This window comes from Poecilia mexicana, unplaced genomic scaffold (assembly GCF_051168715.1).
Source record: "Poecilia mexicana isolate PSO_F unplaced genomic scaffold, ASM5116871v1 scaffold_23, whole genome shotgun sequence".
In the NCBI taxonomy this organism is placed as follows: Eukaryota; Metazoa; Chordata; class Actinopteri; order Cyprinodontiformes; family Poeciliidae; genus Poecilia; species Poecilia mexicana.
In genome coordinates, this window is record NW_028263392.1 from 20034333 (window position 1) to 20057900 (window position 23568).

The window sequence follows — 23568 nt, forward strand, 5'->3', positions numbered from 1 at the left end:
TAAAATTAAAGTTGTTTCACCTGATTGAGGGGTAGATGGGCCCAGGTGGGGGGAAAGAGGTGTGTGTGTGTTTTTGGAGGGAAGGGGGTTGGGCGTTTGAATGGCAGGCGGTGGTGAGGGGTGCAAAAAACACCTGAACACTTTGATTACTAGTTTTTCCCCAAACCTTATCCTCAAGGCAAACTGACCTGCATGCTTTCAGTTCAGCAAAACCTTGTTAATCAAATGTTAATTAAAATCATGTGTGCTGAATTAGGGAAATGCCTAAAACTTGCAGGGCAGTGTGCCTGGTGCCGGTGCTGAAAAACACTGGATTCGATGTGGCATTTCAATCAATGAATGTTAATTGGCTAGAATTGAATGGTTGTTTGATGGTTGATCCAGCTTCTGTCGTTGACCTGAACCATACATGCAGCCTTTGTGATCATAATTCAACATTAAATTAACATCGTGTGCTATCTGGGTAGTTCTTCCCCAAACCTTGACGTCAATCAAACTGACCTGCGTTTTTTCAGTTCAGCAAAACCCCGTTAATCAGACATCAATTAATATCATGTGTGTTGAATTAGGGAAATGCCTAAAACTTGTAGGGGCTGGAGGACCAGTGCTGAAACACACTGGATTCGACGTTGGCATTTCATTTATTTGATGTCAACCACAAAACAACATTGATTCAATGACACAGTTTCAACATTAGTTAATTGGCTAGAATTGAATGGTTGTTTTATAGTTGATCCACCATCAGTTGTCGACCTCAACCAAACATGCAACCTTTGTGATGATAATTCAACATTGAATTAACATATTTTCCAACAAGCCAACAGCGAAGCAGCTGTGTGTTTGGGTTATCCCACTCATGTAAACGGTGGGGGTGGAGCGCTCCACTCCTTGTAGTAAGTTGTAGATGTTTTTGTGTCAATATATCACACACACACAGTCAGTGAGAATTGTTATGAACAAGTAAGAAAATGCACAGAAAGGAATCACCACCGACTATCCTCTGCAGTGCTTAATTTAAATGTGATAACCCCCGCTCAGTAATAAAATACTCTGACCCAGAGCGCTGATGAGGAGGAGAGGAGGGGAAGGGGTGAGGCAAAACAGCTGACATTGATTCAATATTGATCAGATGTTGATCAGACATCAGCATTTCAGTCATTAGATTTCAACCACAAAACAACATTGATTCAATGACACAGTTTCAACACTGGTTACTTGGCTAGAGGTGGATGATTGTTTGATGGTTGATCCACCGTCATTTGTTGACTTCAACCAAAAATCAACGATTCTAACTATTTTTCAACGTTGATTTAACATCATGTGCTATCTGGGAATGTATTGTTAAGTTGAACTGCATCTGATTTTCAGATGCCTGCATGGGTCACTTTCAAACTGTCAAAATAATTAGAACAGCATAAAACGTTAAGAAAATCATACCCATAGATTTTCTTAACGATAAAAGTAGATTTAAAGTAATATATCTACTTTTATCACGTTAAAGTGGAACTGACTTCAGCTCCACTTTATTCCTTGTTGCACGATCAAGTTGTGATCAGGGAAGCATTTTGTTTTTAATTAAACATTTAAGGATGTTGAATGTGATTTGAATTTCGAGTAAAGTGACTAAAAATGCTGCATCCTCAACTCTTGTCTCAGGACAGAGACGAGAAAAGCTCGTTAGTGTGACAAGAGTTCAGATGAGCGTGATGACGTGGCAGACAGGAGGTGACGTCGCTACGCTCCGTCAGCCTGTGTTGATGTTTTGGAGAACGGGAAGAGGGAGACGCTTTTTGTTTTTGTTCAAATCAAACCGTCGAAAAGGAGCCGAGGGGCCGCTTCTTTCTTCACCTCCGGCTCGTTGAAGGGTCTTAGCTTGGTGGTAGGAGCCTAACGGCCGGTCCGGACGGTGACCCGACCGACACTTTAGATCCAGAACAACGGAGCTGTCTCCATCTCTAACCGACTCCCTGCTCCCCTTACACCGACTCCACCATGACGATCCTCCCGAAAAAGAAGCCCAGCTCTGCGGTCGGAGTTTCGGACCACACCGATGACAACGACCGTCGGAGCGGGTCTGACTCTCACCAACACACGCACCCTCACACCGGGAGGACCGGATCCAGGCCGAGGGCTTCACCACCTCCATGGTCCTACCAGAGCGCCCCACCTTCAGCCAGAGAAGACAGGCGGAACATCGAGGCCAGCTCCCGGCCTCAGCAGGCCTCCCCGCCGCCGGTAGGCTCCGTGTCCCCGGTGGGTCCAGGGGACGGACGGGACAGCAGCGGAGGGATGGTTACTAGCTCTCGGGGGGAGCTGGTGGTGTCTTCCGGTGTGGTTGGATGCGGCGGAGCGATAGGAGGCTGCTGCTCCGGGCCCGGGCTGAGCAAGAGGCGGCGGCAGGCAGGGACCTGCTCCGGGGGGGTGGTAGCTGCTCTGGCCGGTGGAGGCCAGCCGGGAGTGACCGGACCGGGAGGAGTGGGCTCCAGCCAGGACACTGAAGAAGGAGCCGGGAACAACAGCGAGGATGAGTACGAGAACGCGGCCCGACTGCAGTCCGTGGACCCGGCCACCGTGGAGCAGGTAGTGAGCTAACGATGCTAATAGCAGGCTAATGTGGCTTCACGGGATGGGGATAAAAATGTTGTCTACACGGTGGGATTTCTAAAGTAGGGGTCCCTGTCAGAGCTGGAGAAATGGCCCAATGTATTTGAATGAATGGATTGTTCCAATTGAACTATTTTTCCTGCTTATCCAGGTACAGAGAGACTAAATGATGTAATTATGTACCCTATTCAGGTCAAAGTTTAGCCTGCTATCCCAAATTTTCAGGTTGCTATAGTAACGGCATTGATGTTGCAGGTAACTTGTAAGGTAATACAAGTTACCTTACAAGATATGCCAGCATAATAATAATTATGTGATCTTGTATGATTCAAATGTCTGTGAAGAGTTTTGGTTTCAGTTGAATATTTCGTAGTTGGTGATGTTTTTATCTGATTAATGTCATTTACATGACTTTGATAACTTACCTAAGGCCAGGTTCAGATGTTTCCTTGCTCTTAGTTGGAAAACTCATGTCATTGGTTTTAATTAAGCTCATCAAATCTTTTCTGATGAGCTGATGAGTCCAAAGATAATGATCCAAATTAAGGTGACCAGATTTCCAAGACTAAATCTGGGGACATTTCCTGCTCGGCGATAAAGATTAAGTAAATTTATCAAAATTAAATGAAGAAACTGGGACAGTTACAGTTTACATATTTATTGATATTTAAACATTAAGAATTAAGAATAAAAGCAGAAACATATTTCTCCACACTGTTGTTTCCTAATTGTAACAACAACAACAACAACAACAACAATAATAATAATAGAGAACTAAAATTGGAAAATATATGGCGGGGAAGGGGGGGTGTAAATACTTTGTAAGTGAGCATGCATACACATGAATAACATAGTTGGTACCTGTGTTAATGAACAAAAAACCCACAATGGTAACTGAAGTAACTTGAAACTGACAAAAGTAGTAAAAAATTGTTTACTGACAAACTGATGAAAGTCAGACGCTGCTTTTAAATTGTGGCTCAATTAAAATGATGGGAGCTAAAACTTAGTAGCATTTTTGTGTCTGTGACCACAGAGCTGATGCACCTTTTGTCTCATCTCTCCCAGAACCTTTGTGGTAAATCCCAACCTCACTTTCTATGATTTGCTTTCCTCCTTGGTGTCACATGAAGTTCACCTTGACCTTGGAGTTCTCCTTTACTTTCTGTGGAGGTTGTTCTGGACTCTTTGGTAACCATTCATATCATAATTCTCTTGAATTTGTCATTAATTTTCTTCCTGCACCCACAGCCAGGAAGACTGGCTCCAGTCCTGTGGACCTTAAATTTCAGAATAATCTGTATGTCTGTAGTCACAGGTGCATCAAACTGCTTCAACATCATGTTCTGTCATTTTCTTATTCTGTTGAACCCCAATTCAAAGCAATGCCTGATTTTTATTGGTTAATTTTCAGTAAATTTTTATTTGTTACTTTTGTCAGTTTCAAGTTGGTTCAGTGACCACTGTGGGTTTTTCAATCATGAACAGAAAGTACCAACAACTTTGGCCACATGTGAATGTTGTGGAAGAATGGACACATAAGTGTCCATAAATACATGAGGTCTGTGTGTAAACTTATGTAGTTTATATGTAAGGACACTGTGTGTGTTTAAGATGAGTGAACTTCGGTCAGGTAGTCCACTAACATGAGCTCATCTCTGGGTCTCCTCGGTCTAAAGAGCCATTAGCCACATGATCAGACAGATCTGGATAGAATAAGAGCAAAACAGATTATGTGATTAACCGAGAAACACCACAGCTAATAGTAAAGAAAAAGACTTAAAATACAAGAGACAATTATTTCATCTTTCTCTTCAGCTTTGTCAGTTTTCCCATATTTCTCATTCATTCAGTTTATCAGACTATTTTCCTCCTGTCTCATTTTTTATCAGTCTGCCACTATTCTAAAAAAGAGACATAATATCATCACAATCTCCTCCAAAACATTAGAATGTACAGACACACTGAAAATGTACAATTTCATAAAATCAGATTGTTTTATTTTAGAATTTAGTTATTTTGAAATGAGAAACTGGATGTTTGGAGCTAAACGAACAGAAGAGATTTTCTCTCCATCCTCATCAGTTTCAGTTCATGTTCGGCTTCATTCAGTTTCCTTGTCACTGAGTGACTCCATTTTTTGTGAGAAACTTTAATATGTATAAACTCATATATAGCTTTCAAAATAAAACCCCAGGATTACCATTTAATTAACGTCTTTCTTTACAATGAGTTTATTTTAACCAACCTGTTGCTATTTCTCTCACTCTGGCTAATGCTACAGCTGCTCTTTGTGCTCTCATCTTTTTGTGTTTGTTAATAAAATTTGGTTTTATTTTACCATGGACCAAAGCTTTATGACAGCAAAGATTAGCCCCGTCCAAATAAAACACGTTGATTCAGACAGGCTCTCCTCTTCCAGCTTGTTTTCCCTGCAGCGCGTATTGAGGATTAGAAAGGTGGCTATACTCTTAAATATCTAAGTAAAAGAAATAACGCACAGAGACGTAGTTCTTGCTGCTAGGCCATAGACGAGCCGGAGATTTATTACACTTCCACGGATTCCTCGTTACAGTTTCTTCAGTTCAATACAAAATCTTCATCGTCATTTCTTGTCACAAAAAATCTCCTCGAAGTCTTAACACCAACCTATTTTATACCTTCTCATCTTCATCAGTGTGTGTTGGAAAGTTTCAACCAATGGCGTGCAACTGTTGTTTTCTTGATTTTTATTGGCTGTTGGCTCTGCTGCTCTTCTTCTTCTCTGTAACGTTAGCAGTAGCACGAGCAGCTACCGTAACTGCTCTTATATAACACGCTCACTCGCACTTTCTACTCCCTGCCATAAGGAGTCTCCGGCTACCGTAATAACGATCTATAAGAAACTTCTTTTCTCATTCATAAAATGTTAAATCGGGGACCTTTCCAGGGACAGGGCACCTAAGACAGGGACTGTCCCAGGAAATCAGGGATGTCTGGTAACCCAACTCTGTAATACTTCCTGTTTACATGCTGTGACCCTGAAGTGGTCCAGATGGACACATGTCCAGTTGCTTCTCACTCAGGTTCAGGTCTATGGGTCAGGGTTAGTTTTATGTTGAGATTATCTTTTTAAATCAAAGACCTTTGACTGGTTCAAGTGTTTGGGTAGAGTAAAGGAGAGGTTCCCAAACTGTGGGGCGCGCCCCCTGGGGGGGGGGCGCCGTGCCATCGCAGGGGGGGGGGGTGCAGGAAGCCGTCTGGATGAAAAAAAAAACATGGAAGCTGTATGCGCTGGGTTTTTACCTTAGAGTGGCCAACTCTCTGTTATTCCTCTGTCAATTTGATACAGTAGAGGTTTCCACACGTCCCATATCTGTGTCCTCTGTCACTTTTATCAGCAGTTAAAACTGTTTAATCCATTGTTAACATGTGGTAACCTGTTTTTCCGAGCCGTCTTTAAAGACAACATGAGCGCTACGACATTCGCGCTGGGTTTCCACCTGTGGGCAGTGAAGGAGACCTGCTGCTGCTGGGCGGAGCTACAGGTGTGTTAGAATCATGGCAGCAAAACGCAAAGAACTTTTCACAGTTTCTCCCCCAAACTAACCAAGTTAGTTGAGTAAAGCTGCTGGATGCAGGTAATGTTAGCTAAAAGATGACTAGCTAACATCAATACAGCACCTTAAGCTTGTCAACTAGTAGCCTGTAGGCTCCTGATGTTGTTGTCTATGTCCAGCTACATTCATTTATTTGGCCCCCCAAAAAAGTTAGACAGGGAATCTCTAAGAATCCTCTTCTCCCCCCCCACACGTCTTTCAACCAGACAGCACAGGGCATAGGGGGGGCCCAGAAAATGTTTGGAAACTGCTGGGGTAAAGGTTAAGGATTCTTCAAAGATTTATACACTTCCAAAGCAAAACCTACTCGTGGCAAGTCCAATCACAGTTTTGTGTTTTTCTGCTCGGTGTTTAAACCTTTTGTTCAGATCAAACCTGAGAGACGATGGCCACGGGAAACTGAAGAAAACCTTGGATTGATTTGAGGGTATGGACTGGGATGCTCTGTGCCAGCCACATTTGCTTCAATTCAGTTTATTTATATAGCACCGTTTTACAACATTATTTCTATTCAACCACACATATGTTCCAATTAATTCTAGTTATGATGCAGTACAGTATGCTCAAATAATTATTCAAAATAGATTAAAAAGTTTATAGGAAGCCCAGCAGATTGCATGGAAAAGACATCTATGCCACGCCTGAACTATATAAACGTCTGCATGAACAACACCATCCCGACCAAGACACTGAGATTTTTCCCTAATAACAAACCTTCCTCTTACCTGACGAAACTGTTATAAAAAATGAAAGAGCTTTAATTTAGGGAGTCAGAGAATTATGGAGAAGTATACGAAAGCAGCTTACAGTTAAGATTAGAGACAATAAGGAGACGCACAGGAAGAAGCTGGATAAAAGCTCCAACAGAACAGTATCAGAGATGTGTGTTCAGGGATGAAGATCAGAGAGTACTCAGTCCAGAGAGCTAGTGGCATGCTGTGGGAACAATCACCTCATCTTGAATGTGAACAAAACAAAGGAGATGGTTGTAGATTGCTGCACCAAGAATTATTGAAGGACTCAACACAAAACCTTCCTTCTTCACAAAATATAAACAAAACTGGAGTAGCATCGCATTTTGAAGGATTTCTCCATTGATATAAGTGACTGAACATCGCCCATCAACTGCTGCAGCTAGTGACACTCCTGCAGGCACCATTACTACGTCGTGAGTCTACCCTAAAACCAGATGGTTCCAATGCAGAATGAGCTGGAATCTGTCACAAAAATGATCATAGGGCCTTTATTTCATACCCAATTTCTATAAAACATAGTTTACATTCAAGCTGAGGAAATTGCTGATTTTTTGATATGTAAAGTATGTTTTCTCCCAAGATGTAAATCTACAAACAGGTTGGTTTCTGTCAAGATGGAAAGGAGGACTAAGCAAATTTTTCTTTTGCATTGGTTAGTAATTTAATACATGCTGTTAAAATTAATTTGTTAAAACTTAGCAAACAATTGTTCCCATACTTTATTAAATGTTTAATCTTACTTGATTATAGTTATAGATATTGCCACATTTTACAAACAAATGAGGCAATTAGTCCAGATTTTATTGTTTATTGAAGGATTAAAAATGACAGTGGCTGCAGATCGCCACGGCAACAGGAAAAGTAACTGATAAACAAGAAAAACTTTTAAACCATTTATATTCCATTTTCCCTTGTTCTCTGTCCGCTTTACTCTACACGCAGACCCGTTGCCATGGCAACCTACGCAACTTTGCTAGAGCAGATAGTAATATATTTACCCAGAATGCCATGTGCAAAGCGTTAGCGTTGGGTCCTGGTCCTACCTAACGGGACGCTCCCTGATCAGCGCTCTGCTCTCCAGCAGGAACACTGGTTCGAGAAAGCTTTGAGGGAGAAGAAAGGATTTGTCATCAAGAAGATGAAGGAGGACGGGGCGTGCCTCTTCAGAGCTGTGGGTGAGTCCATTCCTCCACAGGTGTGTTCCTGCACTTCCACCAATCACCACCAGGTGTCAGTGTTTGGTGGAATCTGAACTGTGCTTGGTTCAGACAATTTATTTCTCCTCTTATTTAACATGCCATGCACATAAAACAATATTTTTAGTTCTATTCACAAACTACAATAACTTATTTCTGGTAAATCTTAACGTTTGGTTCCTTACATTTTTATTGTGAGGAACGTCTGGAACTTTGACCCCAGAACATTAAAAGTCCCCCACAGCTGGGGGGTATTTACTACCTCCAGCTGGGGCCAGAACAGTATTTACTACAGATGATTCTGGAACAGGACCAGGTTGGTTTGATACTTCAGTTGACAGTTCTATTCGTTAAGCAGCACAAACTGCAAAATTCCTTCATGTTTCGTCTTTATATTTTAGTTCATTCTTGTCTGACACATTCCTACCTGCAGGGGGCGTTGTGCAGCTGTTGGACTCTTGGTGTGTGTGCGTGTGTGTGCGTTTGTGTGTGTGTGTGTGTAATTCATATGCGCTGACATCATTCACATGTGGTGTGTGTGTGTGTGTGTGTGTGTCCTTAATATAGTTGGTTTCTTCCTAGTTTCAGCCCCAACCTGCAGCGAAGCTTCAAGTTGCAGAAATCAGTTTCATTCAGGTTCATTTCCATGTTTGCAGGAAGTGACGCTTTCAGTCTCAGATCTGTTTAAGCCTCCAGCAGATTTTCCACAGCGTCTTTTTAAAATCTTTAAAAGTCCTAAAAATGGGGACTGTGGTTTCCTTCAGTTTGACTCAAGTAAAACCCAACAGTTTGTTTCCTCTCAGTTTCTTTTTCAGTCTCTGATCATTTTCTGCTTTTACATTAAGTGTGCCTGATTCTTTGAACCTGTTGGAGACTTTGACCACCTGATTCACTCTGAACTGGTCCCAGTTCAGCCCAGTTTACCAGACTGGTCTCAGACTGGGTTGGTTTGGTTTGATGCGGTTGAGGGGAAGGGGCGGAGGTTCACAGCTGGTCGGCTCTGATTGGTGGAAACCCCCAGAAGTGGTGCTGGACTGATCTCTGGTGGACTGCAGTACCGAGCATGCTTTGCTGTTTCCAGTGGAGTCAGATAAAACTTTATCGACACACAGGATGGACGCACTGAGGCCCCGCCTCCTCTGAGAAACAGCTGACCAATCAAAGGGCTGGCTGTGGTTTCTTGTGTGGGTTGATTATTCATTCTGCAGAAGCCTATCTGGTTTCCACGGTAACCACCTCAGCTGCTGACGTTGGAGCTCATGCTGATTTATTTAGGTTAGTTTTTCAGTAACTGACATCATTCACATGTCCGGCTGGTGGTTCTGATAAACGTGTCATGTTTTATTTCCTCTCTGCTTCCTGAACCTGTTCTGGTTCTGAGCCACATTTGGACCTTGAAACTCATTCCTTTCATTTTAGCAGAATCAGAAATGAGACCGGCCAAACTCAGGGCCAAAATAAATGCCATAAAGAATCTGCTAATATATGACGACTATAAACAAAGTCTCCATGGTCTCACTTTCTGTTGGACTCAAGGTTCTGGACTAGAGGTGCACCTCTTTATAGGCGCCGATGTCCTGAAATTTGGGACATCGGTGATTGGTCGACATCTAAAAATGAAGCATATCTGATCCAGTGATCTCATCTTCCTCAGTAGAGGTCTAAACAATCCGTTGCTCTGCAGTGAAAGGTTTGACTGCCCACACGTTGGGTTAGCCCCGCCGCCCATTGGGTTAGCCCAGGGGTGGGTTATCCTGGTCCTGGAGGACCGATGTTCTGCAACTCTTAGATGTCTCCCTGGTCCAACACACCTGGATCTAACAGCTGATTCACGTCCTAAGTGCAGTCAGGTTCTCCAGAGTCCTGCTAACGGCCTCATTATTTGACTCAGGTGTGTTGAAGTAGAGACCCACCTAAAAGTTGCAGGAGACCGGCCCTCCAGGCCTGGAGCTGCCCACCCCTGGTTTAGCACCTCCTGTTGGGTTAGCCCCGCCAGCCAGGTCATGTCTGCTCATTCGCAGCAACAATAGTCACCCCACTGTTGCCAACTTAGTGACTTTCTTCTTCTTCTTCTTCTGAAGAAGAGTCCTCCAGTCTCAGACGCCCCCTGATGACACTCACTGACAAGAAGTCATATTTAGCGACATTTCAGATAAAAATAATTGGTAAGGACCAAAGTTGGAATCAGCAGGCCAGGCTTTTTAAAGATCACAATCAGTGATCGGCTAGAAATCTGCAATCAGTGCAGCCCTATTCAGGGGCCTCATATAAGAAAGAGTACAGACAAATTTAGAAAAGTGCAAAGCACAATAAAATTCAGATGTATAAACCCTGCTCACCTTTCCTTATAAATCCCAATTTACAGGAAACTGAGCAGCTGCTGCTCCGCCTGTCGCCTCCATAAATACATCTTAGTGTAAAGTAGTATAAATACCTGGAAGTCTGCCGCCATGTGAAGCAGTAACCATGGCAACGGCCTTGTTTGTAGCAGTATGAGTATTTATAAAAATATATTTTATTTAAAATGTGCTTTCAGGGCACATAAGGTCACCTCACAAAAATAAAAATAATCCAAAATAAAGAGTAAAGCTGTCCGGGTCGGACCTGCTGCAGCAGAGCGACGGATCGGACCTGCTGCAGCAGAGCGTCCGGGTCGGACCTGCTGCAGCAGAGCGACAGATCGGACCTGCTGCAGCAGAGCCTCTGGGTCGGACCTGCTGCAGCAGAGCCTCTGGGTCGGACGTGCTGCAGCAGAGCGTCCGGGTCGGACCTGCTGCAGCAGAGCCTCTGGGTCGGACCTGCTGCAGCAGAGCCTCTTGGTCGGACCTGCTGCAGCAGATTGTCCGGGTTGGACCTGCTGCAGCAGATTGTCCGGGTCGGACCTGCTGCAGCAGAGCCTCTGGGTCGGACCTGCTGCAGCAGAGCCTCTTGGTCGGACCTGCTGCAGCAGATTGTCCGGGTCGGACCTGCTGTAGCAGAGCATCCGGATCGGACCTGCTGCAGCAGAGCCTCCGGGTCGGACCTGCTGCAGCAGAGCCTCCAGCCGGATTACAGACCAGAGAGGTTCTGAATGTGGACGTTTGCTCTGCAGACAGGAATCAGCAGCAGAAGCTGCATTCACAGAGTAGAGATGCTTTCTGTCCATCAGGCGCTTTCACAAAGCGGGCGGCTCCACTGGAGGACGGCTGCAGCTGGACCGGTACCGGTACCGCTGGTACCGCTCTAAGTTCTGCTCAGAGCTCCAGGATGAATCTAAACGCTGATGGACCATCAGATGGATCTGATCTGTGATCAATCCTCCCTCAGAGCCAAAGCTCCTCAGGTAGCGGCTCACCTGGATCAGCTGCTGATGGACCTGATCGTCTCCTGATCAGAACCGAATCTGGTGGGTCCATCTGCTGATCAGCCTGTTTTCTCTCCAGTCAGAATGAAATGAGCCTCAGATGCTTTCAGACGATGAGACAAACTGAGGAAGTTATTATTTACGTCAGAGGGAAGTTTTACCTTCCTTTAGTTTAGTTTCTTTATTTTTCAGGTTATTGTCTGAGGATAAATGTGGTTCAGTTTCATCACTTAAACAATAAAATATTAAAATCATGATGATCATCAGGTTTGATGCTTCCTGGTCTAAATAGCTGAATGTCGTCAGGTTTCAGTGGATTTAGGTGAGTTAAAAGTTAGCGTACAGTTACTAAAACTTCCACGCCACGTTCATATTATACATGCTGACTTGTGCGTAAAATATGGCGCCGCATATTTTATGTGCATATGAGCCCAGAACCTGCTGACGTTACCAGCTGCATGTTTGCATGTTCTGGTCCTACCCGATCCAGATCTTGTTGCTGTCATTTGTTTTAGTCCTGATTGGTCCTGATTTTTTGCTCTTTTTTCTGTCAGAATCCGCTCCTTACATCCCTGAATCGGACCGTTTGTTCTGAATGCAGTTGATGTAAGAACAGAACCTCATGGTGAAGCCAAGCTGACTTTGTAATGAAAGGTCACAGAACCAGGTCCAGAACCTGGTTCTGTTTGGTTCACAACTTCACACTTGTGGCGATACTTGGCCATGATTTGACGTCTTGCCAGTGACACATGTGTATCGGATCTTTCTTGATGCACCGCCCGGTCCATCTCAGAACCACACAGTTGATGACTGGGTCCGTCAGAACCACTCAGTGAGTCAGAACTTCTCAGGGTGCAGTACCGGTACCGCACCCTGAGAAGTTCTGACTCACTGCTGCTCAGGTGGAGACGCTGCTCCCAGAAACGGCTCTGAGCAGAACCAGGTCAGGTCATTGGGTTTCAGGGAGAGCCCCTGCTGCTCCAGGAGCTGGTTTAGTTTTCAGGCTGATTCTCAGTTTGTTTACGCGTCGCAGTCCACGACACACAATCACACACACACACATTCACACATTCACAAACACGCACACACACACTCGATAACCACAAGTGAGAAAGGGAAGCTGTTGGGGGATTCTGAGAATCGTCGCGGCAACGGGTCATGTGACTTGCTGGAAATCAAACTGAGAGTCTCATTTGCATACTGACGCCTCCGCTAAGGAGGAAGGGTGTGTGTCTGTGTGTTTGACACAGCTCAGTATTTATTCTTCTAAATAAAACTAAATTGTAATGTTTCTTTTAAAACTGGAAGCTGCAACTTCTAGACTGGTTTTCTATCAGACTCTAAGCTGATCTATGTCACCTAGATCTATAGCAATCCCTGCCCTGAAGGCCATTGGTGCTGCTTCCTGCAGGTGATTCCCTTCAGCCTCATACCATTCAGAGGAGGTCATGCAGGTCTGGAGCAGAGGAACGCAGATCTAGAACTAGGTCATCTAGATCAGTATTGCCGGACCGGTTCTGGACTGGTTTGAGTCTTTCTCTCCATAAGTTTCAGGTCCATCGGCTCTGAAACGACTTTTATAAACGTCTGATCAAACATCAGGCTGCTTTCTGCTCCATGTTGGCAGCCATCTTTGAGCAGACCTCCTGCAGGAAGGGGCGGGACGGACCGCTGGCAGTCTCAGACCTTATTTGGAAATGGAACCATTGCACTCCGGAAGTGAAGGAGGCGCTATTTCCTATATTATCCGCGTTCTCCCGTTTTTATTTTCTTTTGAAATCTGTGATATATCTTCATCTTTAGGAAGAATTTTCACTCTCAGCATGTTTTTGAACTTCTCTCTTTCATTTTCTTCAGCGCAGCTCAATTTTTAAATTCTGTGTCTTTCTGTGTACTTCTAAATCTGAAAAAAATAAGAGAAACGTTCAAAAACATGCTGAGAGTGAAAATCCTTCCTAAAGATGAAGATATATCACAGATTTCAAAAGAAAATAAAAACAGGAGAACGCGGATAATATAGGAAATAGCGCCCCCTTCACTTCCGGAGTGCAATGGTTCCATTTCCAAATAAGGTCTGAGACTGCCAGCGGTCCGTCCCGCCCCTTCCTGTTTGCTGCAGCGAGGTCCTTCTCACCGTCTCGGAGCTAAATCCTGATTTCTGTGGGATTTTCTTCCTGTTCATCTGAAGTAACCGGGTTCTGCGGGTTAGGCTGATGGTATCAGAACCTAAAGATCCAGTCGAAAACAGGTTGTTGGTTCTGTTTGTCTGTTGTCTCTGAAACTCATGTCTGAATCCAGGAAGTGTTTTCTGCATATTCCATATTTACTCATAGCTGTCGAGTTTTTAAGCAGAACATAAAACAAAGCCTGTATGAGGTTAGCTGAGAGCTGATTGGTCGGAACCTCTGGCTCCGCCCATCCCTTTGCTCCATTAGCTGTCCTCTGTTTGCAGCCGACCAGGTGTATGGGGATCAGGACATGCACGAGGTGGTGAGGAAGCACTGCATGGACTACCTGGTGAGTCTGATCACATGACCCCTCCCCTCGCCGACTTCTCAGCCAATCAGCTGACGGCGTCTGTTTGGCTCCTTCAGATGAAGAACGCAGACTACTTCTCCAACTATGTGACAGAAGACTTTACCACGTACATCAACAGGAAGAGGAAAAACAATTGCCATGGCAACCACATCGAGATGCAGGCCATGGCGGAGATGTACAACAGACCGGTGGAGGTGTACCAGTACAGCACAGGTGAGCCCGTCGGCACATCTGAACCCAAACCAGATTCACGCATCTTTACCGATCCCACCTCCCGGTCCCACAGAGCCAATCAACACATTCCACGGCATCCATCAGAACAATGACGAGCCAATCAGAGTGAGCTACCACCGCAACATCCACTACAACTCCGTGGTGAACCCCAACAAGGCCACGATCGGAGTGGGCCTGGGTCTGCCCGCCTTCAAACCCGGGGTACCAGAACCGCAGTGACACACTTCCCCTTAGGACCATTGCCACAGTGCTGACCTCTGACCTTTCCCTCCCAGTATGCGGACCAGTCTCTGATGAAGTCGGCCATCAAGACGTCCGAGGAGTCGTGGATCGAGCAGCAGATGCTGGAGGACAAGAAGCGGGCGACGGACTGGGAGGCGACCAACGAGGCCATCGAGGAGCAGGTGGCGCGCGAATCCTACCTGCAGTGGCTGCAGGACCAGGAGAAACAGGCCCGACAGGTGAGAAGGGTTTCCCCCAGAAAACTTGCTCAGCCCGTATTAAGTTGACAGCAAATGTAAAATATTGCAAGGTAATTATAGATCTGTTACTAAAAGACATTGCTGACAAATCTCAAACCCACAACTAGTCTTAAAAACAACAAATCAAAACATAATTAAAATGAATATCAATTATTTGCACTTCTTATAAATCCAAACTAAATCATCAGTCAGTGCCTCTAAAAACATGATGCTGATCATATTTAGAGCCGGACCAAAGCATAATTGAACTAAGCTGCTGCTTAAGGCCCCCAGGCTTTTCAGGGCCCTGAACTTACTTACACTTATTTAGCAACCCAGAACAGGGATGAGAACTTGGAACCCAGAAAAACTACTTTAGCAACTACATTTTAGACCCCTATTCTTCCAAACCAGAGCAGGGATTAGACAAGAGGATACTTACTGATACTTATCTACCAACCCAGAATAGGAGCATCTCGTTTATTTACGTTAGATCAACATTATTCGCTTTTTCTTCTTTTGCTCTTTCTTTTGGTTTGTTATTTTGTTTGTATTTCTTTTTAATTCCTGTAAAGCACTTTGAGTTGCCTTGTTGCTGAAAATCTGCTATATAAATAAAATTATCTTTACCTACAGATATAGAAATGCAACATTTGTTTATTCAGAATGTCAATGAATTTAAAATTGTAAGGAGATTTTTTTGTGAAAGTTCAAAGAACAATATTCAAAGTTATGTTTTGTTGCCACAGCTGAGTTTGAGCTCTGTTCACAAATACAAATGAGTAAACTACAGTTATAATTGATTGCTTTTAAACTTTGCTAATCAAACTAGGCCCCTCTCCCAGAACTGACTAAATCCATGATGAAATGCTGTTAGTGGTGCTACAGGGGCCCCTAAGTCAGATTCTGCGCCACGTCTCATACAGCCTTGGACCGGCTCTGCATGATGAGCTAAATCCGCTCCACTGTGCATCTCTGCTGGATACAGAGGGACAAACAGGAAATCTAATTAATGCGGTTTTAGTAGCTCTTCCATCTCTTGTCTGCTGAGTTTTTAAAAGGTGCCACAGAAACTGTTTTGGTTGCCGAGCTTTGCGGGACGAGTTTTCTTGATATAGGCGTGGCCGGTCGCAGCAACTCTGCCTGAAAGCATTTGATATAGGAGTTTGATGCATTGTCTTGCCACAAAAAAATTACATAAAATTTTAAAAGAAATTAAACCAGCCTGTTGTGTGACTACAAGGCGAGCGCAACATCTCCTCCAAGGGCTGAACCACCGGCCCACTAACCGTTGAGCACATCTTTAAATATAATTGTAGAGGTGTGCCGATCGATCGGTCACCGATCATAATCGGGCCAATTTTCGTGAAAAAGTGCATGATCGGTGATCGGCGATCATTGGCTCTTGTTGCCGATCACCAAGATCTCATTTCCCAACCTGCCTGTGCAGCTGGTCTCCTCTTTCCTTCACTCTGCGCAAACGCAGCAACAAATCCTAAGCGATGTGGAACTATAACCACTGAGTGAATGGGGAAGTTTGCGTGTTGCGGCGGAAAATTGAAGCAGGTCAAAATGCATCAACACAACGAAGCTAATAGACATAAAAACATTGAGATACCTGACGGAGTTTGGCTACATCGAGGCTCACTGCAGTAAATCAGACATACGGAGGATCAGACAGCAGGTAAAGCAGCGCACAGCTACAAACACTCACCCGGATTAGCATGACGGTCAGAAAGCTAAACAAATAACCTGGAAAATGATTTAAGTCTTCGAGCTGCGATGTCAGACGCTGGTTCTGCTCTCCTGTTGAACCGCTGCTACGCTACAGGTAGTAATATCTGACAGACGGAGCTTCGCTTCTGCTCCACCTGGTGGTGACTCTCACACCAACCTGCTTAAAGCTGCAGCATCTTAACCTAAAAATACATTTTACATAGTATTAAAACATGAGACAGATAATCTCTGAGAAAATAATCGATCTCCTCCCTGATCTGCATAATTACTCCGCTCAGTCAGAAACAGCCAATCAGAGCTAGCAGTAACCAGCTAGCCGCCATGCTAACAGGAAGTTTTCATTCAGTAACTCTGGATTGTTTATTGTAATGGATCCTGTTTTTGCCTTTGAATGATAAATACTTGAATTTTTTGGCAATGTTGAGAGGTTTTATTTTGGCTCTTTGCATTATTTAGCCTCTTCAGAGCCTTCATATGTTTTCAGTCTGTTAAAGGTAGTTTTATCAATAGCAGTACAATTTGCACAATGCCTGTTCAGTTTTTTCTTGGCAAAAGTTATTAAAAACAAGTTTTTTGTCTAAATTAAGGTGAATTCATGGTTCCTTTTTCCACATAATGTAACCGGTAGTGTTTATGATTATTATTATGATCACATAATAATAATTATGTCATCGGTGATCGGCCCTCATGGGTGATCTGAATCGGCAGGAAAAAACCTGATTGGCACATCTCTAATAATCAGCACAGACACAGAGTCAGCGTGTTGAGATGTAAACGCACACGCTGCTTTTTTCACAATGTTAAATCATCCTCTAAACATGCACCTATATTAGCAGTTCACATTGAGTTTGAATCTTACCTTGATGAGTTCTCCAAACTATACTTCTTCACACAGGGTTGATGTAAATGTCCATATAGGTGAGTGATCCATGGTGAAGTAAACTTCAGAGATCCAGCTGCGACCGCACGTAGCACCAGCGGTGTGATTGGTCTGTTCCCTGTTAAGTGCATCAACTATAAAAATTATAAACTCATCTCCCAGGAATGATTCTGCCCTGCCAGTAAAATACTCAGAGCGGCAGAGACTCTTGCAGTCTGGATTATTAAACAAAATAATTTTATTTAAATTTTGTATTTTTTTTTTTTATATAAAAAACAAAAACAAGCCATGCTTAACTTGGCGGGGGGAAACTAAAGCCTGGCAGCCTGCCAGGCTTATAATTCACTGGGGGAAATCCTGAACTGACAGCTGAGACCCAACGAGACCTGGTGGTATTGAATCAAAATGGGCGGAGCTCCAGGTAACGCTGTCCTCTGCTTCTTCCTGCAGCCTCGTAAAGCTAGCGCCACCTGCAGCTCGGCCACTGCGGCTGCTTCTAGCGGACCAGACGACTGGAGCGCCCGGTCGCCGCGGCAACGGGACTCTGACCCCTCCCATTCTGACCTTACGGCCGCTGCACCGGCCGGCAACAAGCCACCGTCCCCCGCCGGAGCTGCCCTCATCCTGAGCAAACCGCCGTCGCCCTGCGCTCCAGGTAACACACACGGTGATGTCACTTCCTGCTCCCTGCTGACGGCGAGCAGGAAGTGCATCTTCTCAAGTATTTGCCACTGAAGCTCGGTAGTCGAACCGAACCAGGTCAGATCTTGGAGGTCTTTGTCCCAAGTCCAACTCACCAGAACTGGTAGCCAGACCGCAGAGACACTGCACCTGGAGCTGCAGAATCCCGCTGTAGCGCCACTATGTTCTACCGATCCACGTTGGTCCTCGCCGGGTCTCACATGTTTATAAAGTTCTACGCAGCCCTGACTCTGGTCAGCAGGTTCTGACTACTGTTGAGCTTCAGCTAACTGGGTCAGAACCACCTGAAGCCGAAAACCTGTTCTGATGAACTGGACTTGCAGAGAGAACGTGTTTTGGTCCAAATTCTCTTCCAGAGCCACAGACAGAAATGAGCTAGCATTAGCCTGCTAACTGCTCCCTCGGAAAGAAGCAGACAACCGGTGCCAGTTCAGGGGAACAGCTTTTCTACAACCAGGTGAATCATGTTTGAGTCCAGAAGAGCAACCAGAACCTCAGAACCAGGATTTGGATCTCAAGCCTCAAATTTGTAACTGAAAGACATTTTTCCTGTTTTAGAAGCATTGTAAAAACATTAAATTCCATAAAAATGTAAATTTTCCCTCAAGAACCAAATAATCCAGAACTTTTTAAGACTTAGTAATGAACAGATCCGAATGATTTCCATCTGGAAGTTTGAGTCTCGCAGCACCTCAAGTCCATTTGGACTGAATTTCTGATCGTTGCCCAGTTTGACTCTGACACTCCGGACCGATGGATCTGGTGCCGATCTTTGGACCTGAGCCCGCATCACGGACAGAACCATCATCAAATCCCAAGGAGCCAACAGAACCAGAACAAAGTCAGGATGTGTGTGAGGGAACTGCAGTTTGGATCGGGTCCACGGTTCTCTGAGAACCTCTGCAGGGTTCCAGTTTGGGTCCTGTTAGGAACCAAACTGGAACCCTGCAAATAGTCCAAAGAATGGAGATTGGTTTGTGTCCGATCTCCATTCTTTCCAATGTTGAAGCTCAAGTTTTAGCTGTCTGCTGAACCGGATCAGAACCAGAACTTGAAGGTTCTGTCCATGTTGCTGACTTGCTGAATGTTTCTGTGTTCAGGTCCAAGCAACCAGAGCCGGCACCACCTGGAGTACCGGGCCATCATGCAGGAGATGTCTCCCACAGCGTTCGGTAAGTAAAATCTTCTGCCTGGTTCTGATCCATTCCAACCCATTCCACAGCTAAAGGCGTTTGTCAGTGGACCACCGTCTCATGAGAGCCACAGCGGGCGGCTCCTGATTAACGGCTAAGCGCTAACACAGGGGTGCCCAAAGTGGGTCCTGGAGGCCCGGCATCCTGCATGTTTTATTTTCTCCCTGATGGTAGAAACAACCTCCTCAGCAAGTCAGTGTTCTCCTCTAACGAGCCGTCATTGGATCTAGGTGCGTTAAACCAGGTAGAGAACTAAAACATGCAGGATGCCGGGCCTCCTGGACCCACTTTGGACACCTCTGGGCTAACAGAATCTCAGAATCTCCTGGAAATGTTTGGATCTTGACAGACAAGATGAAGTCCATACAAACCAAGCCAGATTGAAACTCATCACAAACAGACTCCATTTTGTCAACTACAAAAAGTCCTCCATCCAATCACAGGACAGAGTGACATCACTGTCCCAGAAGAACAAGGGCTGATCAGGATGGGCTGATCCGTGGATCTGGTTGGGACCCTCTGAATCCAGATGGGACCTACCGTATGTCAGAGGACACAGTAAGCAGCCAGAGAATTCAAAAAGCTGTACTTCATCAGAACCGCCTGGTTCTGGACCCAGAACGCCTGGCGGGAGCCCATTTCACATATTTAAAAAACAAAAGACTCAGGTTGGCCAGTTTTTAGTTGTAAAGACAAACCGATTGCTGCCAGATGATCAGCCCTTAACTGGCCCTGCAGTCTGGGTACGAATGGGTCCCATTTAAGAGGGTAGTAGTATTCCCAGCAGTAGTACCGGTACAGTGTTTCTCAAACGTTTTCAGGCTGAGGACCACTTACCCCATTTAACAGTCAGGGACCACCAAACCTGAAATCTCCCCGCTATAACATAACTTAATAAATAATCCAACCTGAAATGAAAATATTAGTCTCTTAACTCAGGTATTGTTGTTTTCTTAGTTCTTCCTAATGAAGAGTGGTGCTGTTTGGTACATGTGACGACAGAGCCATGAACACATCTACTTTGAGTTATTTACAGATTCTTAAAGTGTCTAAGCTTTCCAATGATGTCATGGAAATAAAAAAGAAGTTGTTCTTTACTACCAAGTGTTATGTGCATTAATAACATTTAGGGCTATTTGTGATTTAGAAGCACAATTAAAGAAAAATAAACAACTAACCATTTCTATTTATTTATTATTTAATTCAATTTAATAGTTTTTAATTGAATAAAAATAACAGTTAGGTGACCTGAAAGCAGAGCATCATTCATTACCAAGCAAAGTTATAAAAAACAAAGAATAGTTCTCAGTAACTGAGTCGATTCTTACCCGTTCAAAGGAATCCAGTCGCTAGTGAACGACGCATCAACACTCGGTAGCTATGACTGAACTTCCTCAGGTCATATAAAATTCCTGGAGTTGTTTTCTTTCCACAGGTACCTGCAGCTTTTCTTTTGAGTGACCCGGTTTTAAGCCAGTTTTCCATCATTATTTGTAATACAATCCTTTGCTAAGCTAGCTGGATCGTCGCACTTTGAGCTGACGTCACGGAAAATAAACGGTTGTTTACATGCAGTACCTGGCGAACCACTAGGGGGCGCCCGCAGACCACCAGTGATCGGAGACCACAGTTTGAGAAAAACTAGTAGTAGTAGAGATGGGTGGATGGAGTCTTTCCGCTGAGAAATAACAGCCGACGTTAATGCAGTCTGGAGCGTTCCGCCATGTTGGAGGGCAAATGTTTAATTGGAGACAGATCCCCAAAGTGAATAATGTTGGAGAAAGCTGTTTTTGAATTATCGATTTGACATATTTTTAAACATAAATGATTAAAGTGATTTGTACATTTAAATATAAATTTATAAATCACTTTCCAGAAGTCCTGAGCAACAACAACAACGCTCCACCACCTGTGAAAATTACATTGATCTTTGCCAAAACTTAACTATAAGTTATTTTATAATGGTAACATCAACAATATGTCTCCACTTATAAGGTTGGACTGAGATTGTTTAATGGCTACAACAGTACAAAAAAAATCCTTTGGTAATTTTTGAGTGTTTTTGTGTTCCACTGTTATCTGGAAAACTATAAATAGGACTTTAGAGCCCCTGCCCCCCCGGCCTCCCCTGCCCCCCTGCCCTCCCCTGCCCCCATATTGGTCACTGGTGACCAATATGTTCTATGCAGTAGTTTGAATTGTTTTAATCTTGTTTTAAGTTCCCTGGACATTTTTTAATGTTCCTGATCTACGAAGGCCACACCAAGATCAATTTCCCAGGCTGATCATAAAGCCAGCGGGATTTTTGCGCAAATTTTTGTCCCAATTTTCCCTTCCAACAATTGCCCTAATTATTGGATGACTCTTAAGATAATCCATAGCTCTTGAGAAATCCATAGAAAGAAAACGTTTGAATTCCTGTATTTTCAGATTTTCACTGAATCAAAATTAAAACCCGTGTTTTAGTTCAGAGGAGATCTGGAGGAGGTCCATCTTGCCGTGGTCCTTAAGACTGATCTGGTCCACTCGGGAGAATGCCGACACCACCCCGATCTAAAATCGGGGATATCCAGCATGTTGGGTAATCTTTAGCCAATATTGCAGCGTGTGGTTTCCCTCAACTGGGAACCAGAACGCCGCCTGCTGAAAGCGCGGTGACGGAATCAGGGCAGCGATTTCTGTCCCACGCCTCTCCTTGTCCTGTTATAGCTCAGCTTATAACAGGAAATAAGATCAGTTACCATGACAACACAGATGATATACAGCTGTACATTATGATGTCACCAGATGTTTCTTGATCCATCCAATCATTGAACAGATGCTGAGAACAGACAAATGTGTGGATGAGCCAAAACTTTCTGAACAGAAGCTGAAGTTATTCTAGAACAATCTAGAGTTGTAGATCTAGAGCACAGCTGGTTCTAGATGTGAGTAGATCACATTCAGCAGCAGGAAGAGCTCAGCAGTCTGGATTTATAGTGTTGAGTTATAATCTGAGATATTTTAATTGCTAATCTGTGTTCATGCAAGCGTTGATTTGTGGGATTGATTGGCTTCCAGCAGAGGGGAGCAGTTTGTCCTGGTGCTGGTAGGAGTCTGACTTTTAGTTTATTTTATTTGTTCTTATTTTTGTTGGATCTATTCTTATTTCATCTAAGAAACCATAAATGATTTTATTGGGAGTCCAATAAAGCACCGCAGCAATCCAAGATCAGCCTCTGTCTTTCCTCCGCTTTAAGAGGTGCTCTGCCCCAAAACCAGTGCTTCCAGTAAAGAACGGTACATCTGCTGTCTGACTGACATATTACCCAGGATGCATCTAGAGGATGTTTGTGGACGAGTCCTCAGCTGGTTGAGCTTCACCAAGTTTTCACACCCTGCATATTTTCCATTCATGTTTTATTGGCATTTATTGCGACCAACTGATACAACGCAGGCTCAGGTTTATCCCAACAGCTTGAAATGAAATTGTACAGACGGACATTTTTCACCTTTGTACTGATCTGACTGGTCTCACTGGTGTGTGTTTCAGGTCTGACGGACTGGGAGGACGATGAGATCCTGGCCTCGGTGCTCGCCGTCTCCCAGCAGGAATATCTGGACAGCATGAAACACCAGAGCTCCGCCGCCGCCATGCATCGGGAGCGCGAGCCGTCGCCAGACAGCAGCTGATGCACTGCTGCCATGCACTGACCCCGCCGTGACCCCGCCCCGCCCCCTGGCCCACAGACAGAACTCGAACATGGAGAAAATAAACCATCCAACAACGATGCACTCATTTCCTTTTTTAAATCATCCGCTTCCTGTTTCCCACTTCCAGCATCACTTCCACTTCCGGGTCGGCGGGGTCGGCGGGTCTTCACGCTGATCCGGGATCAGATCTTATTTAAATGTGGACGGCTTCCAGCAGCTCGAGTTTTGCTCCGTGGTTCCAATGAAGGACGACCTGGTCCGGTTCTGTTCACCGATCCGGTCCGGTTCTGTTCAGTCATCAAAAGTCTTATCATGTTCTGTTAGGTGCTGATCATTCCCGGCCTCCTCATCGTCACCTTCATCATCAGACTTATTTAGCTGCATGTTTAACAGCCGATTTCATCATAGCAGAAACGAATTAAAGAGAAAAATAGAAAATGTCTTTCTGATCCTCAGTGATTATTGTTGCTATTATTAATATAAGTTTGTTTTATTTTATTTTCTCAGTTGGATGAAAACTTTTTTTGTTTCTTGGAATAAAAAGAGGAAGTTTCTGAAAAGCAGCTGAGAGCTTCATGATTCCAGCCGTCTGTAAAGCTGGAACCGGTTCTGGTTCTGGTTCTGAGTTCAGCT

At 44.3% G+C, this 23568-nt stretch overlaps 1 protein-coding gene across 2 annotated transcripts; it reads left to right on the top strand.

Annotated features, from left to right (window-relative positions):
* The first annotated feature begins 1730 nt into the window (after positions 1-1730).
* Positions 1731-23498, top strand: otud5a (OTU deubiquitinase 5a). 2 transcript variants are annotated; one of them, XM_015009641.2, is made up of 9 exons: positions 1731-2580; positions 8040-8133; positions 13950-14014; positions 14092-14248; positions 14322-14470; positions 14545-14730; positions 17798-18002; positions 19150-19221; positions 22775-23498. In XM_015009641.2, the coding sequence occupies exons 1-9, from the start codon at positions 1993-1995 to the stop codon at positions 22912-22914; spliced, it is 1656 nt and encodes a 551-aa protein (XP_014865127.1). In that variant the 5' UTR covers positions 1731-1992; the 3' UTR covers positions 22915-23498. The 2 variants fall into 2 exon arrangements, with proteins under 2 accessions (XP_014865127.1, XP_014865128.1); XM_015009642.2 differs by having other exon boundaries at positions 8043-8133.
* The last annotated feature ends 70 nt before the right edge of the window (positions 23499-23568 follow it).